Genomic DNA, 22952 nt, shown 5'->3' on the forward strand with positions numbered 1-22952 from the left:
CGATTTTTATTACACATATTATATGATAATAACATTAATGGACAGTGAAAGAGCAGCAGTGAAGTTTCCCTTTAATGGGAACCTTAGCTAATGTCCTGGGAATAGGCAATGGCACTTCATGAGCTCCATGACCTTGGACATAGACAAAATTCACTCTGTGGCTGAATACCATGAATGACAAAGCTTTACGACAAGCCAGAATATAATCCTATTAACAATGTCTCACTTAGCAGCAGGTATTATAATTTCTTCTTCTATCGTACTTCCTATCAACTTGAAATGACTCATAGGGACAGTTATAGATGTAACGTACCCTTGCCTGCCATGTGCTAGTGCTGTGCTGCTTGACTCATGATCTGCACCTGTACATGCATTTAATTGCCTCTTTTACTGAGCCTTTGAATAGATTTGACATTGTACCTGTCATTGAACATGGAGGAAGCATGATGCCTTCCAGTGGAGGGAGGGAGCTCGACCTAGTAGAACTAAAGGCACAGCTCAACGTCAGGCCTCACTACGGATATAGCTCCACACCATTCATCTTTCTAATGAACCAAACATCAACAGCCCTCTGTCAAGTTAAGCATAAATGGCTCGTGGATCACTCTATACCTGAAACCCCAGCGTGGCAATCTTAAGAACAGAGGATCAAAGAGAAAGCTCTGCTCAGTTGAGATGTGTCCTTCAGGGAACTGATGGGGGGTCTCTGAGAATACGAATCTAAATTGAAATCCACTCAGTTATTCAAAGACGCCTTTCGGGAGATTTAATATAGCACCCTCAAAATCCTTCCAATCCATTGACAAAGCCCAAGACCGGACCACTGTGTTAACTTAAAAAAAAGAGAAGAAGTCAGGGGACAGACCCAAGTAGGAAATGGACTGGAGAGGGCTGATGTGTCGCAGAGATTAAAGAAAGAAGGGCATGATAAGAGGAAGTTCATATAAAATGGAGGATAGTGGTGGCTTTAATGTCTAGTCCTTTCCTTTCAGGGGATTTAGAGCTACCCTACATAACCAAAAGTATGTGGACGCCTGCTCGTTAAACATCTCATTCCAAAATCATGCCCATTAATATGGAGTTGGTCACCCCTTTGCTGCTATAACAGCTTCCACTCTTCTGGGAAGGCTTTCCACTTGATGTTGGAACATTGCTGCGGGGACTTGCTTCCATTCAGCCACAAGAGCATTAATGAGGTCAGGTACTGATGTTGGGCGATTAGGCCTGACTCGCAGCCGGCGTTCCAATTCATCCCAAAGGTGAATAATGGGGTTGAAGTCAGGGTCCCGTGCAGGCCAGTCAAGTTAATCCACACCGATCTCAACAAACCATTTCTGTATGGACCTCGCTTTGTGCACGGGGGCATGCTGAAACAGGAAAGGGCCTTCCCCAAACTGTTGCCACAAAGTTGGAAGCACAGAATTGTCTAGAATGTCATTGTATGCTGTAGCATTAAGATTTCCCTTCACTGATTACTACATGTGATTCCATATGTGTTATTTCATAGCGTTGATGTCTTCACTGTTATTTTACAATGTAGAAAATAGTAAAAAGAAAGAAAAACTCTGCAATGAGTAGCTGTGTCCAAACGTTTTACTGGTACTGTATATTGTGTATAATATCTCTCAAATGTTTTTTTCTAAACAGCGTTTGGAACAAACAGTGAATTTCAGAATCAAACCGATCGACAATAGACAAACAAAATGGTTTCCAGGGGGGGTCTATTGCTTATAAATGTATTGGGTAAACCCTCATGGAAAAAAACCTACAGTTTACTAGATAATACTACAGTACTTACTTTAGAATTCTGTCGTAAACTGTAGTATACTGTAGAATAATATACTACCACTGTAGTACCCTCAATCATGTGTAGCACTTACTATAGAATGGTGTATTATGCTGTAGAATACTATAGTAAATATCATAATAGTGTCCACAAAAACACTACAGTCCACAAAAACACTACAGTCTGCAAATGCACTACCCTTTGTGCCACCAATAAGTGAGAAACCTACATGCCAAGTATAAACCATATATTGTGTTACCTACAGGTTATAGAAATGATTAGAACCTCTGAACTATCCGTTCAGACCCCAGCCCTACCTAGCTACAAGTAATAGAAAATGTACTATTTTAGTATTTCTCAGGTAGGTTCCCTCAAGGAGAAAGCCTGCACTTCTATGTTAATGAGAATAAAACAAAAACACTGTAGTAAATATTACAGTAATGTCCTCAAAAACATTACAGTAAATACTACAATAAACTACAGTGAATAATACAGTATACTACAGTCCACAAACACCACAGTATATACTACATTATTCTACAATCCACAAAAACACTAATTTAATTACTATAGTATATACTACAGTTTTCTTTTACTACAATATTTATAGTATAATTAAATGTAAATACTAAAATACACTACAGTAAATACTACAGTATTCACTACAGTGTTTTTGCTAACTTTATTCTGCAAAATTACTACAGTGAATACTATAGTATTTATACCATAGTATTTTTTCATGTGGGAAAGCCCTGTGATGTGTCACACTAGCCTGTATTATAGTACAAATCTGCAATGAATTCAATTTTGCAATGAATTCAATTTTGCTCACAGGTGAAGGTAATCTGTGATATGAATCACTAGGGAGTCCTACAAAACTACTGAAGTGGACACTAGATCAGGGATCATCAACTCTTGAGCGGATGGTTGGGGGACCAGAACATAATTACAAATAATTTGTAGACTGCAATTGACCGCAAGAAGCCCAAACAGATATAATATTTGACAAAAATATATAATAATTTGAAACCTTGCTTACATTTGTATATGATCACGTCTCTCTATTATGCGTGGGAATACTTGGGAACATATTTCCAAAATTAAAATCACTTAGAGCTTATTTCCTGGTGTTTTTACAGTCTTTTATTTCCAACAATAAAAATATAAAAATTAAACTTGGAGGGTCTAATAAAACCAATCTTAGTCCAAATTGGTCCCGTGGGCCACCAGTTGGGGAACTCTGCTGTAGATTGTAACTACAGCAATGCTGTGGTCCCAGACATTAACCCTACTCGTCTTCTCTACCAAGAGGGCTATTTTCAGAGGATACGAAAAGACACTTAAATCTATGTTACAGGAACATCCTAGTACTAGAAACATCCTGAGAACCAAATGTTGAACTTAAATTATTTGGTTGAGCAAAGATACTTACTATCCTCATCCTCTTCTAATCTCTCTGTCATAATCTGAAGGGTTTGAGAGAATCATTCGTTTTCCATGAGTTTAGATAGTTACAGCCTGAGCTAAGATGCACACATTATGGAGTGTATCACCTCTGGCATGTCATAGATGCACCATTCTTATCATGTTCTTAATTACACAGATTACCCTGTGTGGCTCAGTTGGTAGAGCATGGTGCTTGCAATGCCAGGGCTGTGGGTTCCATTCTCATTGGGGGAAAGTACGGAAAACTATGCACTCACTACTAGGAAACACTTTACTTCAAATCAAAGTTTATTTGTCATGTGCGCTGAGTACAACAGGTGTAGACCTTACAGTGAAATGATTACTTACAGGCTCCAGCCAATAGTGCAAAAAAGGTATTAGGTAAACAATAGGTAGGTAAAGAAATAAAAACAACAGTAAAAAGACAGGCTATATACAGTAGCGAGGCTATAAAAGCAGCGAGGCTACATACAGACACTGTTTAGTCAGGTTGATTGAGGTAGTATGTACATGTAGATATGGTTAAAGTGACTATGCATATATGATTAACAGAGAGTAGCAGTAGCGTAAAAGAGGGGTGGGCAGGTGGTGGGTGGGACACAATGCAGATAGCCTGGTTAGCCAAATAGTAGAGTGTTTTATTTCCAGGGTCCAAACCACCAATAACAGGCATGAATAAGGAAAACCCAAGCAGACAAAAATGTCCACCCCAAAAAGGGCCGGAACGCAGTCCAGAATAAAGCGCCAGAGAAATACGTAACCCCCAAACCCACGACAGGTAACACGAAACAATCCCACACAAAACCCAACCTAGAACAGCAAGACTAAATAACCCACTAATGAACTCAACTCAAAACAGGTGCAACACAAGACAGACACAACCAAATGAAAAGGGAAAAGGGGATCGGTGGCAGCTAGTAGGCCGGCGACAACGACCGCCGAGCGCCGCCCGAACAGGGAGAGGAGCCACCTTCGGTAGAAGTCGGGACATTACTTTAACCTCTCTAGGGTCGGCGGGAAAAAAACATTAGATTATGTCAGCAGAGTACCCAGCCAGAAATAATCAGACACCCATTTTTCAAGCTAGCATATAATGTCACATAAACCCAAACCACAGCTAAATGCAGCACTAACCTTTGATGATCTTCATCAGATGACAACCCTAGGACATTATGTTATACAATACATGCATGTTTTGTTCAATCAAGTTCATATTTATATCAAAAACCAGCTTTTTACATTAGCATGTGACGTTCAGAACTAGCATACCCCCCGCAAACTTCCGGTGAATTTACTAAATTACTCACGATAAACGTTCACAAAAAACATAACAATTATTTAAAGAATTATAGATACAGAACTCCTCTATGCACTCGCTATGTCCGATTTTAAAATAGCTTTTCGGTGAAAGCACATTTTGCAATATTCTAAGTAGATAGCCCGGCATCACAGGGCTAGCTATTTAGACACCCACCAAGTTTAGCCCTCACCAAAGTCAGATTTACTATAAGAAAAATGTTATTACCTTTGCTGTTCTTCGTCAGAATGCACTCCCAGGACTTCTACTTCAATAACAAATGTTGGTTTGGTTCAAAATAATCCATAGTTATGTTCAAATATCCTCTGTTTTGTTCGTGCGTTCAAGACACTATCCGAATGGTAAAGAAGGGTTTCGTGACAAAAAATGTCTAAATATTCCATTACCGTACTTTGAAGCATGTCAACCGCTGTTTAAAATCATTTTTTATGCCATTTTTATCGTAAAAAAGCGATAATATTCCGACCGGGAAAGCGTGTTTAGGTTCAAAGAGAGAGAAAATAAAAACATGGGGTCGACTCGTGCACGCGCCTCAGTCCCATTGTCCTCTGATAGAGCACTTACCAAAAGCGCTAATGTTTTTCAGCCAGTGGCTGGAATTACATCATTCAGCTTTTTCCCGCCTTCTGAGAGCCTATGGGAGCCGTAGGAAGTGTCACATTACAGCAAAGATCCTCAGTTTTCATTAAAGAGAGCCAAGAAGAACAAGAACTTATCAGACAGGTCACTTCCTGTAAGGAATCTTCTCAGGTTTTTGCCTGCCATATGAGTTCTGTTATACTCACAGACACCATTCAAACAGTTTTAGAAACTTTAGGGTGTTTTCTATCCAAAGCCAATAATTATATGCATATTCTAGTTTCTGTGCAGTAGTAATAACCAGATTAAATCGGGTACGTTTTTTATCCGGCCGTGCAAATACTGCCCCCTACCCCCAACAGGTTAAGACATGAAGGTCAGTCAATGCAGGAACATTTCAAGAAGGCTACCAAAATAGTTGATCAACTTCCAAATATTGTTTTACAAAGTAAAACAAGAGAGATAGGCTTTTGGCATGAGCGCATTGGCCATCACCAGCGAGTGGGCTGCGCATCATTGGGTGAGTCAGTGAAACAGGAAAGCATTTTTAGGACTATAATTTCCTCCTCTACAGCAGTCTTCTCTTTTCAGCAGGAGCCATTTGCTTTCCAACCTGTGTTTCCCTTCATTGTATTTGAAATATTGCACAAGGCCTGTTGTGTCTGCATGCTGTTTTTTCTGCATGCTGTTTTTTCACTGACAGATTTGCAGCGTGTTTACGACTATAGGCTATAGTCCTTGTTTTTGGGCTACAATCCACAGCTAGGCTATTTAAGAATAGTATCTATGGCGTTGTAGCTAAATTATAGGCCTTCTCATGGTGTAGTAGGCTATTCTGAATGATTTCATTTATAGTAGACTACTCTGAATGATTTCAACAGACATCAGTAATTCTATAACTTTGGCAAATGTATTTCAATGTATAAGGGGTGCTGCAGTTCCTTCAGAACCCTTAGCGCGATTCTATAAGGAAATAAATGATGAAGTGCTGCGGCTGGAGAGATGAGAGTTGCAGGCTCATGTCTTTCAGAGCAGAGAGGGAGAGAGTTCATAGAAAGGGAATCTCATTCCAGTTATGTGAGAGATACTGGAGCGATTTTCACACAGCCACACTTTGGTCTCAAACATAGGTTACAATGTTGTGCAAATCATAAAGCCGAATCAACTCTTAGAATATTAGGTCCAGGCTGAAAATCTACTTCTTCACACTACGTTTTTTTGTGGGGCCAGGAGAATTAACAAAGAGGCATCCCGAATGAACACTGATCACTTTTGTTCGAATTTTTACATTGCAAAGAGTGATAATAATTTTTCATGCAATGCGAGGTTCTCGATCCGGCCAAATAGGTTCCGGAACAAAACAGTCCAAAACTGAGAGGTGCAGGATCTTGTTACGGAAAGATCTGGCTCAAATTAAGCACTGGTGGTGATACTTCACAGACCTTCAACCACACATCTGTTACACAAACCTGTGTTCTGTGGGTTAGAGAGAACATTTCCCAAAGTACCCTTCCTTCAGTATGCTTGTCAACCTTGGTGTTGTTTTGTAGGTAGAACATAAGTGAAAAATGCATCATAGAGGCACGACTGTCTCTTTCCCTGTGTTTCTCAGTGTCCCATGGAGAGGTTTTCAGCAGTTGGGCAAGCTGGAAGGTCATTCCATCAATTCCTGTCAGTTTGGGTAACATCACTTCAGGCTGTAGCCGGTTGGCACAGAGCTCTAATACAATCAAGGAATGAAATGTCACAACAAACCTCAAGTTGCCCCTACCCTTTGTCTTAGTGCAAGTGAGACAGAAATGTAATTTTGTCATTTTGTCATTAATGTAACACCATCCCCTTCAAATCCTCTCGCTGATTCATAGACATAAACACGCTTCTTTGCACGCACAGGCACAGAAGCATATATGCACACGCTCGAACGGACGCACACCCACACACAATCACACACACAACAGCACACACACTGACTTCAGAGGCCTTCCAGTTGTATTTCATGAGGTTGTTATTCAATTTCCACTCATTCTCGTCTCCTCTGTTGTCCCTCTTTTTGGGTAACATTTCCTCAGGGGACAGTTAATTGGACCATAAGTAAAAACAAAGAATAGGAACCAAGAAATATTCCAGGAAATTGGAATAATAAAGTCTGTACCAATAAAGGGCCAACAGCGTCAGATATACAAGGTGGACTGAGAAACCCAGTTTCAGTTAATACAACAGAAAATACTGGGCATGAATATGATGGAATATGAGTAAGAGTAATATACGTATATATAAATTGCATTGAATTTATAACTATTTATTATACATGAATGAATAATAACACTCAGACCATCCAGAAAAATGTAATACAGTATACCCTTGGCTTGCCCCTGAAAAAGCTGTGGTATTTTGTAAGTAATTATGGTCTTTCATGCATGCAACACAATCATCCAATTAGTGAATAAGGTGTTGACAGGGCTCTAACGTAGTGCATGTAAATATCAACATCTCTCTCACTTCCCTGTGCCCACAGCCATAACACCCTACCACTTTAATGTTAACAAACCAAGGTAAGAAGAAGGGGCTAGTTTTGACTATAGCATCTTACTGAAGTCTCACTAAAATACTAATAAGAATAGGTTAGATTTGGCTATAGCAACTTACTGAAGTCTCACTAAAATACTAATAAGAATAGGTTAGATTTGGCTATAGCAACTTACTGAAGTCTCACTAAAAAACGAATAAGACGGGGCTAGATTTGGCTATAGCATCTTACTCGCGTCTCACTGAAATACTAATAAGACGGGGCTAGATTTGGCTATAGCACCTTACTTACGTCTCACTAAAATACTAATAAGAAAGGGCTAGATTTGGCTATAGCATCTTACTCAAGTCTTATTAAAATACTAATAAGACGGGGCTAGATTTGGCTATAGCATCTTACTCAAGTCTCACTAAAATACTAATAAGACGGGGCTAGATTTGGCTATAGCATTTTACTCAAGTCTCACTAAAATACTAATAAGACGGGGCTAGATTTGGCTATAGCATCTTACTCAAGTCTCACTAAAATACTAATAAGACGGGGCTAGATTTGGCTATAGCATTTTACTCAAGTCTCACTAAAATACTAATAAGACGGGGCTAGATTTGGCTATAGCACCTTACGTCTCACTAAAATACTAATAAGAAAGGGCTAGATTTGGCTATAGCACCTTACTCAAGTCTCACTAAAATACTAATAAGAAAGGGCTAGATTTGGCTATAGCATCTTACTCAAGTCTTATTAAAATACTAATAAGACGGGGCTAGATTTGGCTATAGCATCTTACTCACGTCTCACTAAAATACTAATAAGACAGGGCTAGATTTGGCTATAGCATCTTACTCACGTCTCAACAAAATGTTGCCTACTCCAGGATCAAATCCAGGTCGATTGGATACATGAGCATTTTAAGACAGAATTAAGCATTTCTAATGTCTCACATCAGTGTGGTTGATGAAGTGTGTGGGGACACATGTCTGGTTGTAAGTGTTTCTACATCACCAACTCAGTGAGAATGGCAGTAGTTTTACCCCCAGAGGGTAGCTGGAACTACACTACAGCTTTCAGCATGACAGGCTGCATAGAGTAGTCCTGATGATGGGGGAACAGAACAGAATGACTGTATATATCCCAAATTGCACCCTATACCCTATATTGTGCACTATGTTTGACCAGAGCCCCATGGGCTGTAACGGGAATAGGGTGCCTTTTGAGACGCAAACTCTGTCTGCATGCAGCTAAATCAACAATGCCAACCTCTCTCGTGAACATAATCCATGTAGGAGTTGTCTAATCTACATCTCTGGGTAAATGAGTTGTGTTCAAAGCACTGATGTGAGTGGTAAATGAGAGAAATGAGGGCATGATGCAATTCTTGTAGTAGAGATACAGGCAGTGGCGATTTTAGCACGAAAAGCTTGGTGCGGCAAACTCCCCCTAAAATGTTTAGATGCATGCCAGCAAAGCCACTACACAACACAAAACAACACTAAACAATACATTATTTGCAATATAACAGTGACAAATGGTGCCCACAAACTGTTAGCGCCTACATAAAGCTGTCCCAACAACAGCGTCCCAACAGCAGTCCCAACACCTTACACAGAGCCTTGTCTGGCAGCGAAACAGTTCCTTCAGCCTCATTAACTGGCTTTAAAAAAACATAGATGATATGGCTGACATGCTTAAACATATGTGGTTTCTACTGACAATTGAGATGTACAAACTATGGCATAAGGGGACGACGAGCAGATGAGACGCAATCCGTAATTTCGATTAATACATTAATGAGCGAGCTAGGATGGACGTAGTCAATATAACTATTTGTTCAGCACTTTTGAAATGTACAGCGACATAATTCAGAACATGGGCTGTTCTTACAGTATTCTCCCTATACACCAAGTCAGAACCGTAGGATAAATTAAGGGGGTATATAAGCAGATAATGAAAGCTCTTACAATATTCGATGATGACATTTCTCTAAAACAGGCTATAGGCTACATGTGCACCACCAAGTCAGAACAGTAGGCCAAGTTATGAGGGGAAAAGGGACCAAATGAATAGGGTGAGGCACATGGGCTACTATCAGCTTCCTGTTAGTAGGAGTACAATTAGTATAACTTTCTTAACTACAGTATACATATCTCCCTGGCATATTACATAATTTATGCAGCAGCATACAATACATTTTTTGACTCACCTTGTTGTGCTGTGCTCACTTGAACAGGAAGGTGGCGCAGCAGCCCTTCGTGGGCAAATCTTGTCTTCAAACTTTGTCATCAAATTCTGACATTCTCTGAATTTATGGTGTTTTCGAGACAACTGGGATCCCGAAAAAAAAGAAAAATTGAATCATGATGTCTGTGATCTTCAGGTCAGAACTCTAGAAAGAGGCCCGAGTTCACGACTTGGAATTCTGAGTTGGATGACCGTTCAAAATTTATTTTCCCAGCAGGAGCAAATTTTTTTCTGAGTTCCCAGTTCTTGAACTCACTGAGGTCTGAAATTTCCCAGTTCCGAGTTTCCAGTTGTTTTGAACGCGGCAGAAGTCATGCTGGATTGACAGCATGGCCAATGTTGAATGTTTATCCTTCTAAGCTTGGAAAAGAGACCCTTAATTAAACCCACACTTGGACCACACACTCACTCCACTGAATAGCAGGCTTGTGATTGCTTTGCAATGGTTGCAGTTAGCCACTGATTCTTCCAAACCACAAATTGTTGAATTTGTGATTTCCAACATGTTGTGTAATGTTTGTGTCCAATGGCCGATGAGCACCAATACATTTTATCTATAATTTCTCTTCATAATTTCTCTTCATATGACAACGACTGAAAAGGATTTGCTAGTAGATTGTTGACTTGATTCATGATGATGACTACTAGCTTGCTAGCTAAGATTTTGAAAGTATGATGTTTGACATGATCAGACCAATCAAAGTTACGGTAGATATAACGTGATTTGACGTCATTTTATCTGTGGCCAATGACCTTGAGCCTTCTTGGATGGGCACTTCTAATGTAACTCTATGGCAGCACCCAAGGGGCTTGAATTTTCGAGCTCTCCTCGTAGATTTCGCGGTAACGTAGTGTTTCCACGAGTGACAGAACACTGAGCCAATCACGGCTCAACTAGAGAACATTACCAAGCCCTACTCTCTGTATTTTCCGCTGGCTGCGATACCACCACAGAAAGCACTGAGCTAGGCTGAAACACTTGCATTTTGGAGCTGCCTTACTCAAGAAAGCAAAAAAAGATACCATGTTTGTAGAGTATGCGGCTTTATTAAGTCAATGAATTTTTTTTTCATTGTTTGCAAAATTATATGTGACACGTATTAATGCCAAAATAACATGCAAAACAGGGCAGCTATGCCCCACCTGCCCTGAATAATGGGTCGCCACTATCAGGCATGCATGTAATTCTATACAGGCCATGTAATTCTTCTATGTTGTGGCTGAGACACAAGCATGCATGTAATCCTATACAGGCCAGTTAATTATTCTATGTTGTGGCTGAGATATAGGCATGCATGTAATTCCTCTATATGCTGTGATCCAGTTCTAGGGCTTCACAAAATGTCCATGTGTTTCAATGTGCATTCTGTAGCTATATTTGCAACAGGCCAGGATGAATAATATGGTCTGGTTTGCTAGATCTCTTTCTGAGTTGTCATGTTGGCTGGATGCCCTTTGGGTGGTGGACCATTTTTGATACACACGGGAAACTGTTGAGTGTTGAAAACCCAGCAGCGTTTAATTTCTTGACACAAACCATTGCGCCTGGCACCTACTGTACTATCAAACCCTGTTCAAAGGCATTAAATCTTTTGTCTTGCACATTCACCCTCTGAATGGTACACATACACTATCCATGTCTCATCTGTCTCAAGGCTTTAAACCCCTTCTCCTCCCCTTCATCTACACTGATTGCAATGGATTTAACAAGTGACATCAATAAGGGATCATAGCTTTCATCTGGATTAACCTGGTCAGTATATTGAGGGAGAAAACCAACTGTGCCTCTGGTTCATGCAAGGTGGTGGGTTATTCATGCAGGGTGGTGGGTTATTCATGCAGGGTGGTGGGTTATTCATGCAGGGTGGTGGATTTACATCGATGATACAGCACAGAGCATCACAGTGCATGGTGGGAAATAGCCCTGTACGGTTCTACTGAGAGATAGATAACACCCCAACAAGCAACACCATCAGGGATGTCCCAAAAGCTAGTGATCTTCAAAAAGTTAATGGTTAAAAAAAGAACATAAGAAAATAACACAGTGGAAAAAGCTAAATAATTCCAATTGGAGTGCTGCTCATATTCTCAGAACAGAGGCGTGATTGGTATTCTGGACTGCTCCTTTTGTCTTTAGTGCATTGTAATGAAAAATGTGTTCCACTTGGTTGGCCATTATTTCAGCCACCTCTTCACCCAACTGGGCTAACTGAGAGACGGGATCCGTTTGAATTTAACCTATGGCTTTTATCAGCCACTCTCAGGGAGGATAACCTTAGTCCTCTGCGTGTCGGTGGGTCTAAGGCAGGGAATAGAGATAGAACTAGATGGGTTATAATGCTTGCGGTGATGTGCATACACTGTTAGAAAAAAGGTGCTATCTAGAACCTTAAAGGGTTCTTCGGCTGTAGCCATAGGAGAACCCTTCAATTAACAATTTTTGGCTGCAAGTAGAACCCTTTTGGGTTCCATGTAGAACCCGTTCTACTAAGGCTTCTACATGGAATCCAATAGGGTTCTACATGGAACCAGAAATGGTTTTACCTTGAACCAAAAAGGGTTTTCCTATGGGGACAGCCAAAGAATCCTTTTGGAACCCTTTTTGCTGTACAGTACTCTCAAAGAACTAGAATTTCTATTATTTCCTCTTTATTCCCTCTCGAATAAGCTTGAATTTACACTGAAATGCAAAATGTAAATGTTTCATGAGCTGAAATAAAAGATCCCAGATATTTTCTATACACACAAAAATCTTATTTCTCTCAAATTATGGGCGCAAATTAGTTTACATCCCTGTTAGTGAGCATTTCTCCTTGGCAAGATAATCCCTCCACCTGACAGGTGTGGCATATCAAGAAGATGATTAAACAGCATGACCATTAAACAGGTGCACTTTGTGCTAGGGACAATAAAAGGCCACTCTAAAATCTGCAGTTTTGTCACACAACACAATGCCACAGATGTCTGAAGTGATGGAGGGATGGTGCAATTGGCATGCTGACTGCAGGAATGTCCACCAGAGCTGTTGCCAAATAATGTAATGTTACTTTCTCTATCATAAGCCACCTCCAACGAGCAGGGGTACTCAACTCTTACACTACGAAGTCCGGAGCCTGCTGGTTATCTGTTCTACCTGATAATTAATTGTACACACCTTGTGTCCCATGTCTAAATTAGTCCCTGATTAGAGGGACGTTCAACCGGCCTCACAACCACAGACCACGTGTATTGCGTCATGTGTGCGAGTGGTTTGCTGATGTCAACATTGTGAACAAAGCGCCCCATGGTGGTCGTGGGGTTATGGTGTGGGCAGCCGTAAGCTACGTAAAAACGAACACAGTTTGAATGACAATTGTCGTGCCATTCATCCGCCGCCATCACCTCATGTTTCAGCATGATAATGCACGGCCCCATGTCGCAAGGCTCTGTACAAAATCCTGGAATCTGAAAATGTCCCAGTTCTTCCATGGCCTGCATACTCACCAGACATCCCACCAACTGAGCATGCTTGAGACTCTCTGGATCGACGTGTACGACAGCATGTTCCAGTTCCCGCCAATATCCAGCAACTTCACACAGCCATTGAAGAGGATTGGGACAACATTTCACAGGCCACAATCAACAGCCTGATCAACTCTATGTGATGGAGATGTGTCGAGCTAAATTAGGCAAATGGTGGTCATACCAGATACTGACTGGTTTTCTGGTCCACGGCCCTATCTTTTTTTAAAGGTATCTGTGACCAAGAGATGCATATCTGTATTCACAGTCATGAAATCCATAGATTAGGATCTAATTCTAATTGGTTGTTCCACTGGATATCATAAGGTGAATGCACCATTTTGTAAGTCGCTCTGGATAAGAGCGTCTGCTAAATGACTTAAATGTAAATGTAAATGTAAATGTAATTCATTCATTTCAATTGACTGATTTCCTGATATGAACTGTATTTCAGTAAAATCTTAGAAATTGTTTCATGTTGCGTTTATATTTTTGTTCTGTATACATAAAAAAGTCAGTCGGTTTTCAAACCTGTTATGTGCTGTCACATATCAGACTGTATTCGTTAATCCAAATGTGCACAGCCGGAAGCGCTACCACAACAGCCTTCATGTCGTGATAATGAGACATAGGCATCTCACAGGGAAATGGACCGTTTTCCAATGTTCTTTTGGAAATGTTTGTACTCACTGTGAAGTGCTGTGTCTGTAGAACACAGAGTCAGTGTGACTGTGTGAATATTAATTATTAAAGGGAGGTTTGTAAGGGTTCTACAGTAATCTCTACAGCCTAGTTAATTTGATGTTTTTGTCCTGTTGTTTTGGATTTCACCTGCACTGCGTCATCCTTCCTGGCCTGCAAATAGAGGACTAAGGAGCGACCAGTTCCCTGTTCTGGATGGAACTTACCTATATTTCTAATAATTTGTCATTTTCTCCTTACAGAATTTGAATAAGTGAGGAAAGACAAACATTACATTATAGCCTGAACTAGCAGCATAGTGCTCTGTGAGAAATTCCCCTGGAGATACTGCAGTATTGTTTCTTCCCAGAACCGTATTGCTCTAGTTTAATCACAAAGGAGAACATAACTTCATTCACCAACATGAAATGCAGCAGAAAAATTCCTAAACATTCCCCCCTCTTATCTCTCCAAAGGCATCAGCAAAAATGTAAACACAACACAATAAGGTTATTGTAAAATACATTTCCTGAGATGGATGAATAACAATAATGAGTTGAATTAAGACTTCCCGTTGGCATTTTCCTTTCACATAATACCTGATCCTTGTGTCACTGTCAAACATTTTCAAGACATTGCAACAGTGAAGAGTTCCTACACTACAATGATGGATCCAGAAGGTACACGTCACATGTCAGGTGCCAGGCCATGGCCATGTTCTAAGTTCTGTCCAAATCTCCCCTCCACATCTCTACCAAGTCCCAACAATAAGAAAGTAAAGCGCCTTGCGTTTATCCTTCATGTGGCAGAAGAGATTCACAGTGATGGGTGGATAACATGCAATGGCATTTAATGCCCCCACAGCTTAGTGGCGGATGCCCATGGCATGGTGAAGTACATTTGATTCCATCGCTGAGGATAATGCGGAGTGACATAGGATTTTGTCAGAAATGGTGTGATGCGTACCCTCTGACATGGGGATCCATCCTAGCAGAAACATCGCTGAATGACATTTGTTATGTACCTGCCTTCAGTCCAAATTCTCTGGCTGGCTCTTCAATCATGTCACATACTGTAGCTATATGTTTCCCTGATGTATTGGTCTATGTATAAGCAGTTACAAAATCATCCAAATGTAAAAATCGTATTCAGTTTATATGTACACTACCGTTCAAAAGTTTAGGGTCACTTAGAAATGTCCTTGTTTTTGAAAGAAAAGCACATTTTTTGTCCATTAAAATAACATAAAATTGATCAGAAATAAAGTGTAGACATTGTTAATGTTGTAAATGACTATTGTAGCTGGAAATGGCAGATTTTTTTATGGAATATCTACATAGGCGTACAGAGGCCCATTATCAGCAACCATCACTCCTGTTTTCCAATGGCACGTTGTGTTGGCTAATCCAAATTTATAATTTTAAAAGGCTAATTGATCATTGGCAGGAACTGGAACACGCTGTTGTACACATCAATCCAGAGCATCCCAAACATGCTCAATGGGTGACAAGTCTGGTGAATATGCAGGCCATGGAAGAACTGGGACATTTTCAGCTTCCAGGAATTGTGTACAGATCCTTGCAACATGGGGCCGTGCATTATCATGCTGAAAGACGAGGTGATGGTGGCGGATGAATGGCACGACAATGGTTCTCATGAACTCATCACAGTATCTATGTGCATTCAAATGGCCATCGATAAATTGCAATTGTGTTCGTTGTCCGTAGCTTATGCCTGCCCATACCATAACCCCACCGCCACCATGGGACACTCTGTTCACAATGATGACTTCAGCAAACCGCTCGCCCACACGACGCTATACACGCAGTGTGCCATCTGCCTGGTACAGATGAAACCAGGATTAATCCGTGAAGAGCAGCACACTTCTCCAGCGTACCAGTTGCAATTGAAGGTGAGCATTTGCCCGCTGAAGTTGGTTACTGCAGTCAAGTCAAGACCCTGGTGAGGACGACGAGCATGCAGATGAGCTTCCCTGAGATGGTTTCTGACAATTCTTCAGTTGTGCAAACCCACAGTTTCTTCAGCTGTCTGGGTGGCTGGTATCTGACGATCCCGCAGGTAAAAAGGTCGGATGTGGAGGTCCTGTGTTGGCGTGGTTACACATGGTCTGGGGTTGTGAGGCCGGTTGGACGTACTGCCAAGTTCTATAAAACGACGTTGGAGGCGACTTATGTTAGAGAAATTAACATTCAATTCTATGGCAACAGCTCCTGCAGTCAGCATGCCAATTTCCCACTCCTTCAACACTTAAGACATCTGTGCCATTGTGTTGTGTGACAAAACAGAACATTTTAGAGTGGCCTTTTATTGTCCCCAGCACAAGGTGCACCTGTGTACTGATAATGCTGTTTAATCAGCTTCTTGATATGCCATACCTGTCCGGTGGATGGATTATCTTGGCAAAGGAGAAATGCTCACTAACAGGGACGTAAACAAATTTCTGTACAAAATTTGAGAGAAATACGCATTTTGCGCTTATAGAACATTTCTGGGATCTTTTATTTCAGCTCAGACATTGGACTAACACTTTACATGTTACATTTATATTTTTGTTCAGTATATGAGAAGAACTCTTCCCAGCCATTTCAATATCCATTACTGTAGAGACAGCTATACTGTAGGATGAGTTGTCTTTTCCATTATGATAGGCAACTCAATTCAGACACGCAATAAATGTCAATGGAAGAAAAAAAAGACATTGTGTGTACTTAACAATTGGATATATTTAACAACATAATTAATCACAGTGGGACTATCTGCAACATTAAAGAACTTTGAAAGTACACTACAACGCCAAAAGTATATCAACACCTGCTCGTCAAACATCTCATTCCAAAAGCATGAGCATTAATATGGAGCTGGTCCCTCCTTTGCTGCTATAACACCCTCCACTATTCTGGGAAGGCTTTCCACTAGATATTGTAACATTGCTGCGCGGACTTGCTTCCATTCAGCCACAAGCGCATTAGTGAGGGCGGGTACTGACGTTGGGTGATTAGGCCTAGCTCGCAGTCGGCGTTCCAATTAATCCCAAAGGTGTTCGATGGAGTTGAGGTCAGGGCTCTGTGCAGACCAGTCAAGTTCTTCCACACCGATCTCGACAAACAATTTCTGTATGGACCTCGCTTTGTGTACGGTGGCATTGTCATGTTGAAACAGGAAAGGTACGTCAGCAAACTGTTTCCACAAATTTGGAAGCACGGAATCGTCTAGAATGTCATTGTATGCTGTAGCGTTAAGATTTCCCTTCACTGGAACTAACGGGCCTAGCCCAAATCATGAAAAACAGCCTCAGACCATTATTCCTCCTCCACCAAACTTTACAGTTGGCACTGTGCATTCGGGCAGGTGGCGTTCTCCTGGCATCCGCCAAACCCAGATTCTTCCGTTGGACTGCCAGATGGGGAAGCATGATTCATCACGCTAGAGAACGCGTTTCCACTGATCCAAAGTTTAATGGAGGCTCGCTTTACACCACTCCAGCCAACAATTGGCATTGCACATGGTGATCTTAGGCTTGTGTGTGGCTGCTCGGCCATGGAAACCCACTTCATGAAGCTCCAGATGAAGCGTTCTTGTGCTGACATTGCTTCCAGAGGCAGTTTGGAACTACATAGTGAGTGTTGCAATCTAGGACAGACAATTTTTACGCACTATGTGTTGCACTAGCCGTTGTGAGCCGTTGTTGCTCCTTGAAGTTTCCACTTCACAATAACAGCACTTACAGTTGATCGGGGAAGCTCTCGCAGGGCAGAATTGTGACGAACTGACTTGTTGGAAAGGTGGCATCCTAGGACGGTGCCACGTTGAAAGTCACTGAGCTCTGCAGTACGGGTCATTCTACTGCCAATGTTTGTCTCAATGGCGATTTCATGTCTGTGTGCTTGATCTTATACACAGGTGTGGCTGAAATAGCCAAATCCACTAATTTGAAGGGGTGTCCACATACTTTTGGCAATTTAATGTCCCTCTAATAATGCATTAACTTTGGTGCAGTAAATATACCAGGCTAATAGCACTGACTGAGATTCTTCACGAAAGTAAAGTGCGCCTTCTTAGACTCTCATGAGTCCTCTCATTAATCCATGCAACAATATTATCAGTTTCAGTTGCAGGGAGCTGTGTGCTCCAATCTGCTATAATGCTAATGGTAAGGTTGAGCGATCAGGACAGCATCAGCAGAAATTAAGCTAAAGGCTGATTTATTTGTTTTATAGGAGCTCTGCTCCCCCAGACTAACTAAAAAGTCACTCTGAGTTTGGTTTATAGGCTATACCTATGGTTGCTCTGCCCTGAGGTCACAAAAACTAATTAGAGATATGTCCAAGGCCCAGCCTGACCCTACCATGGACAGTGAGGAAAACAAAAGGAGAAGAAAATAAGTAATACAGAGTGATAGTGCATGTGCGTGTGTGCGTGTGAATTCTTTCTTCCAAAAAATAAATTTGTTCTGGAAAAATGCACCTACTTATACAATTGTTGTTAATACCATGTGGCATCCAGTCATCAATAGTCCCATCACATGCACAGATAGGGCTCTACCTGATATACAGTACCAGTCAAAAGTTTGGACACACCTACTTATTCAAGGGTTTTTCTTTATTTTTACTATTTTCTACATTGTAGAATAATAGTGAAGACATCCCAACGTATGAAATAACACATATGGAATCATGTAGTAACCAAAAAAGTGTTAAACAAATCAAATATATATTTTATATTTGAGATTCTTCAAAGTAGCCACTCTTTGCCTTGATGACAGCTTTGCACACTCTTGACATCCTCTCAGCCAGCTTCGTGAGGTAGTCACCTGGAATGCATTTCAGATGTGAAATGATGTGCCTTGTATAAAGGTAATTTGTGAATTTCTTTCCTTCTTAATTAATGCGTTTGAGCCAATCAGTTGTGCCGTGACAAGGTAGGGTGGTATACAGAAGATAGCCCTTTTGGTAAAAGACCAAGTCCATATTATTGCAAGAACAGCTCAAATAAGCAAAGAGAAACGACAGTCCATCATTACTTTAAGACATGAAGGTCAGTCAATACGGAACATTTCAAGAACTTAAGTTTCTTCAAGTGCAGTCACAAAAACCATCAAGCGCTATGATGAAACTTTCTCTAATGAGGACCGCCACAGGAAAGGAAGACACAGAGTTTATCTCTTCTGCAGAAGATAAATTCACTAGAGTTAACTGCACCTCAGATTGCAGCCCAAATAAATGCTTCACAGAGTTCAAGTAACAGACACATCTCAACATCAACTGTTCAGAGGAGACTGTGAATCAGGCCCTCGTGGGCAAATTGCTGCAAAGAAACCACTACTAAAGGACACCAATAAGAAGAAGAGACTTGCTTGGGCCAAGAAACACGAGCAATGGACATTAGACCGGTGGAAATCTATCCTTTGGTCTGATGAGTCCAAATTTGAGATTTTTGGTTCCAAGCACCTTGTCTTTGTGAGACGCAGAGTAGGTGAACGGATGATCTCTGCATGTGTGGTTTCCACCGTGAAGCATGGAGGAGGAGGTGTGATGGTGTGGGGGTGCTTTGCTGGTGACACTGTGGGATTTATTTAGAATTCAAGGCACATTTAACCAGCATGGCTACCACAGCATTCTGCAGCGATACGCCATCCCATCTGGTTTGTGCTTAGTGGGACTATCATTTGTTTTTCAACAGGACAATGACCCAAAACACACCTCCAGGCTGTGTAAGGGCTATTTGACCAAGAAGAAGAGTGATGGTGCTGCATCAGATGACCTGGCCTCCACAATCACCTGACCTCAACCCAATTGAGATGGTTTTGGATGAGTTGGACTGCAGAGTGAAGGAAAAGCAGCAAACAAGTGCTCAATATATATGGGAACACCTCAAGACTGTTGGAAAAACATTCCTCATGAAGCTGGTTGAGAGAATGCCAAGAGTGTGCAAAGCTGTCATCAAGGCAAAGGGTGTCTACTTTGAAGAATCTAAAATCTTAAATCTATTTTGATTTGTTTAACACTTTTTGGTTACTACTTGATTCCATATGTGTTATTTCATAGTTTTGATGTCTTCACTGTTATTCTACAATGTAGAAAATAGTAAAAATAAGGAGTAAGTGTGTCCAACCTTTGACTGATAGTGTATATATCTTTTTTCTTCACAAAAGTAGTGCACTGGGCCTTTAGTAGTCCTGTATTAGTTGATGATATAGCAGTTGACAAAACACTGTCTGCCCGCCCGCCCCCCACTGTTTCGGAACCCACTGCCCGCAAGTCGTGGTCAAGTTCCCCACCACCCACCCTGTCCGTTGGTTGTGCCTGTAATTTGATGCAAGCTGTATTCTATCAAGACATAACCATGTTGATCTGTATGGAGCTTGCGCTTGCCCAGTTGTGCCTTTTCCCCAGTCTGCCCTGCAAGGAGATTGTGCAAGCGCCGGCTGGTATCCAAACATGCATGGCTTGAGAGATGCAGTTTAAATACATCAACAGTATTGCCCCAGCAGCATAACATTGATTAACACTTGCTAGCACTTGATTTAGCACACATTATCATCAATATTCGGTATGGTTGGCAGATGCATTCCAGAAAGATAGAGAGACAAATCACAATCAGTAAAATAAATTGAGCTAGCTAACTAGCAGATTTACATAAATCATCAACATCAATGATCAGCTGATAGCCCATCCTCTTTTCTCAATGTCAATCATGTCTTTAGGAGGCAGTGTAGCCTAAAAAACTTGCTTACAATTTCTGATGACGAGTGATTGTGTTGTGCAGAAATAAATAGGCCTTTGATAAAAATATAAATAATTTTTCGTTACAGAGGGATTTAGTATGTTATTACTTTCGAGATATAAATTATTATTATTATTCTTTCAAGCGGGGTTGCCCTTTTTTCATTTTGAGCACCTTACCCCTGAAAGGTCTGTGCATGGCCCTAATAAGTCCTAATCTACTGTACTGTATATAAAAGTTGTTACTGCAAGAAAGGCAAATTTAGCACAAATGTCACAAATGCTAGCTCACTGTTTGAGAAACAAAAAGGAGTGACAGCAGGGAAAACCAATTCCACAGTGCAAAAACACAGTGCATATTCTGGAATATAGACACTGTTATAAAACATGCTCAAGATTCTATGTACATGTTCTAAATGTTCTTACCTGGTTCCTTGTGGTCCGAGTTTTGGTTGGACAGTAGAAACAGGAAGTCCTGGCAGGTGTCCTGGTCCAATAGCTGCTTGTTCTGGAGGCAGAGGTCAACAATCAGGGTCACAGCTTTCTGACAGAACATGTCATACTCCTCTCCGTCAGGACTCATGCTCCCAGCTGCATCCTCTGTCTCTCAGAGCTGTGTCTCAGCAACGTGCTCATCCAAGGAGACTCATGCCACGTAACGCATGCACTGTACAGCACCCACACAAACAGACACACAGCCGCCCGGCTTAGACAGAAGATAAATGAGACTGGTCTCTGTCCGTACGGCTGATTCTTGTTGTTCTGTCTTGTACTGTCTCTCAAGGGTGTGTGTATATTTCAGTGTGTGGAGGTTAGCGTGTATGTGCATTTGTAAATGTGAGTTTGTATCTGATCTGGGCCACGTTTGTGTGTATGTGTGTATATGTATTAAGTTTGTGTGTGTGTGCATGTCCACGTGTAGCTACGGTTGGGGACTGTGTGTGTACAAGTGTGTAGGCTTGATGAATCACTTATGCCCCCAGGTATTCTAGGAACAATAATTATTGCATCACATTTATTCTGAAGCTCTGACAAATTAAAATGAAGAACACTCAATAACAACTGAATATGGATACTACAGCCCCTCCCTCTCACCTCCCCTTACTCTCCTGTTCTCCCCCCACTCTCCCATCCCTCCCCTTACTCTCCTGTTCTCCCCCCACTCTCCCATCCCTCCCCTTTACTCTCCTGTTCTCCCCCCACTCCCCACTCCCTCATCCCTCCCCCTTTACTCTCCTGTTCTCCCCCCACTCCCCACTCCCTCATCCCTCCCCTTTACTCTCCTGTTCTCCCCCCACTCCCCACTCCCTCATCCCTCCCCTTTACTCTCCTGTTCTCCCCCCACTCCCCACTCCCTCATCCCTCCCCTTTACTCTCCTGTTCTCCCCCACTGCCCACTCCCTCATCCCTCCCCTTTACTCTCCTGTTCTCCCCCCACTCCCCACTCCCTCATCCCTCCCCTTACTCTCCTGTTCTCCCCCCACTCCCCACTCCCTCATCCCTCCCCTTACTCTCCTGTTCTCCCCCCACTCTCCCATCCCTCCCCTTACTCTCCTGTTCTCCCCCCACTCCCCACTCTCCCATTCCTCCCCTTTACTCTCCTGTTCTCCCCTCACTCCCCACTCCCTCATCCCTCCCCTTTACTCTCCTGTTCTCCCCCCACTCCCCACTCCCTCATCCCTCCCTTTACTCTCCTGTTCTCCCCCCACTCCCCACTCCCTCATCCCTCCCCTTTACTCTCCTGTTCTCCCCCCACTCCCCACTCCCTCATCCCTCCCCTTTACTCTCCTGTTCTCCCCCCACTCTCCCATCCCTCCCCTTACTCTCCTGTTCTCCCCCCACTCCCCACTCCCTCATCCCTCCCCTTACTCTCCTGTTCTCCCCCCACTCCCCACTCCCTCATCCCTCCCCTTACTCTCCTGTTCTCCCCTCACTCCCCACTCCCTCATCCCTCCCCTTTACTCTCCTGTTCTCCCCCACTCCCCACTCCCTCATCCCTCCCCTTTACTCTCCTGTTCTCCCCCCACTCCCCACTCCCTCATCCCTCCCCTTTACTCTCCTGTTCTCCCCCCACTCTCCCATCCCTCCCCTTTACTCTCCTGTTCTCCCCCCACTCCCTCATCCCTCCCCTTT

General features: G+C 42.0%; 1 protein-coding gene across 1 annotated transcript in view; it reads right to left on the reverse strand.

Annotated features, from left to right (window-relative positions):
- The window catches only part of LOC106572565 (synaptotagmin-6), a 107800-nt gene extending 86331 nt beyond the window's left edge, over positions 1 to 21469 (reverse strand). Inside the window, exon 1 of the mRNA XM_014146859.2 lies at positions 21246 to 21469. Within this exon, the coding sequence (XP_014002334.1) occupies positions 21246 to 21402 (157 nt within the window). The 5' untranslated portion in view covers positions 21403 to 21469. The remainder of the gene's footprint in view (positions 1 to 21245) is intronic.
- Positions 21470 to 22952: the final 1483 nt, after the last annotated feature.

The sequence above is a fragment of the Salmo salar genome, chromosome ssa15 (genome assembly GCF_905237065.1).
Source record: "Salmo salar chromosome ssa15, Ssal_v3.1, whole genome shotgun sequence".
Taxonomy (NCBI): domain Eukaryota; kingdom Metazoa; phylum Chordata; class Actinopteri; order Salmoniformes; family Salmonidae; genus Salmo; species Salmo salar.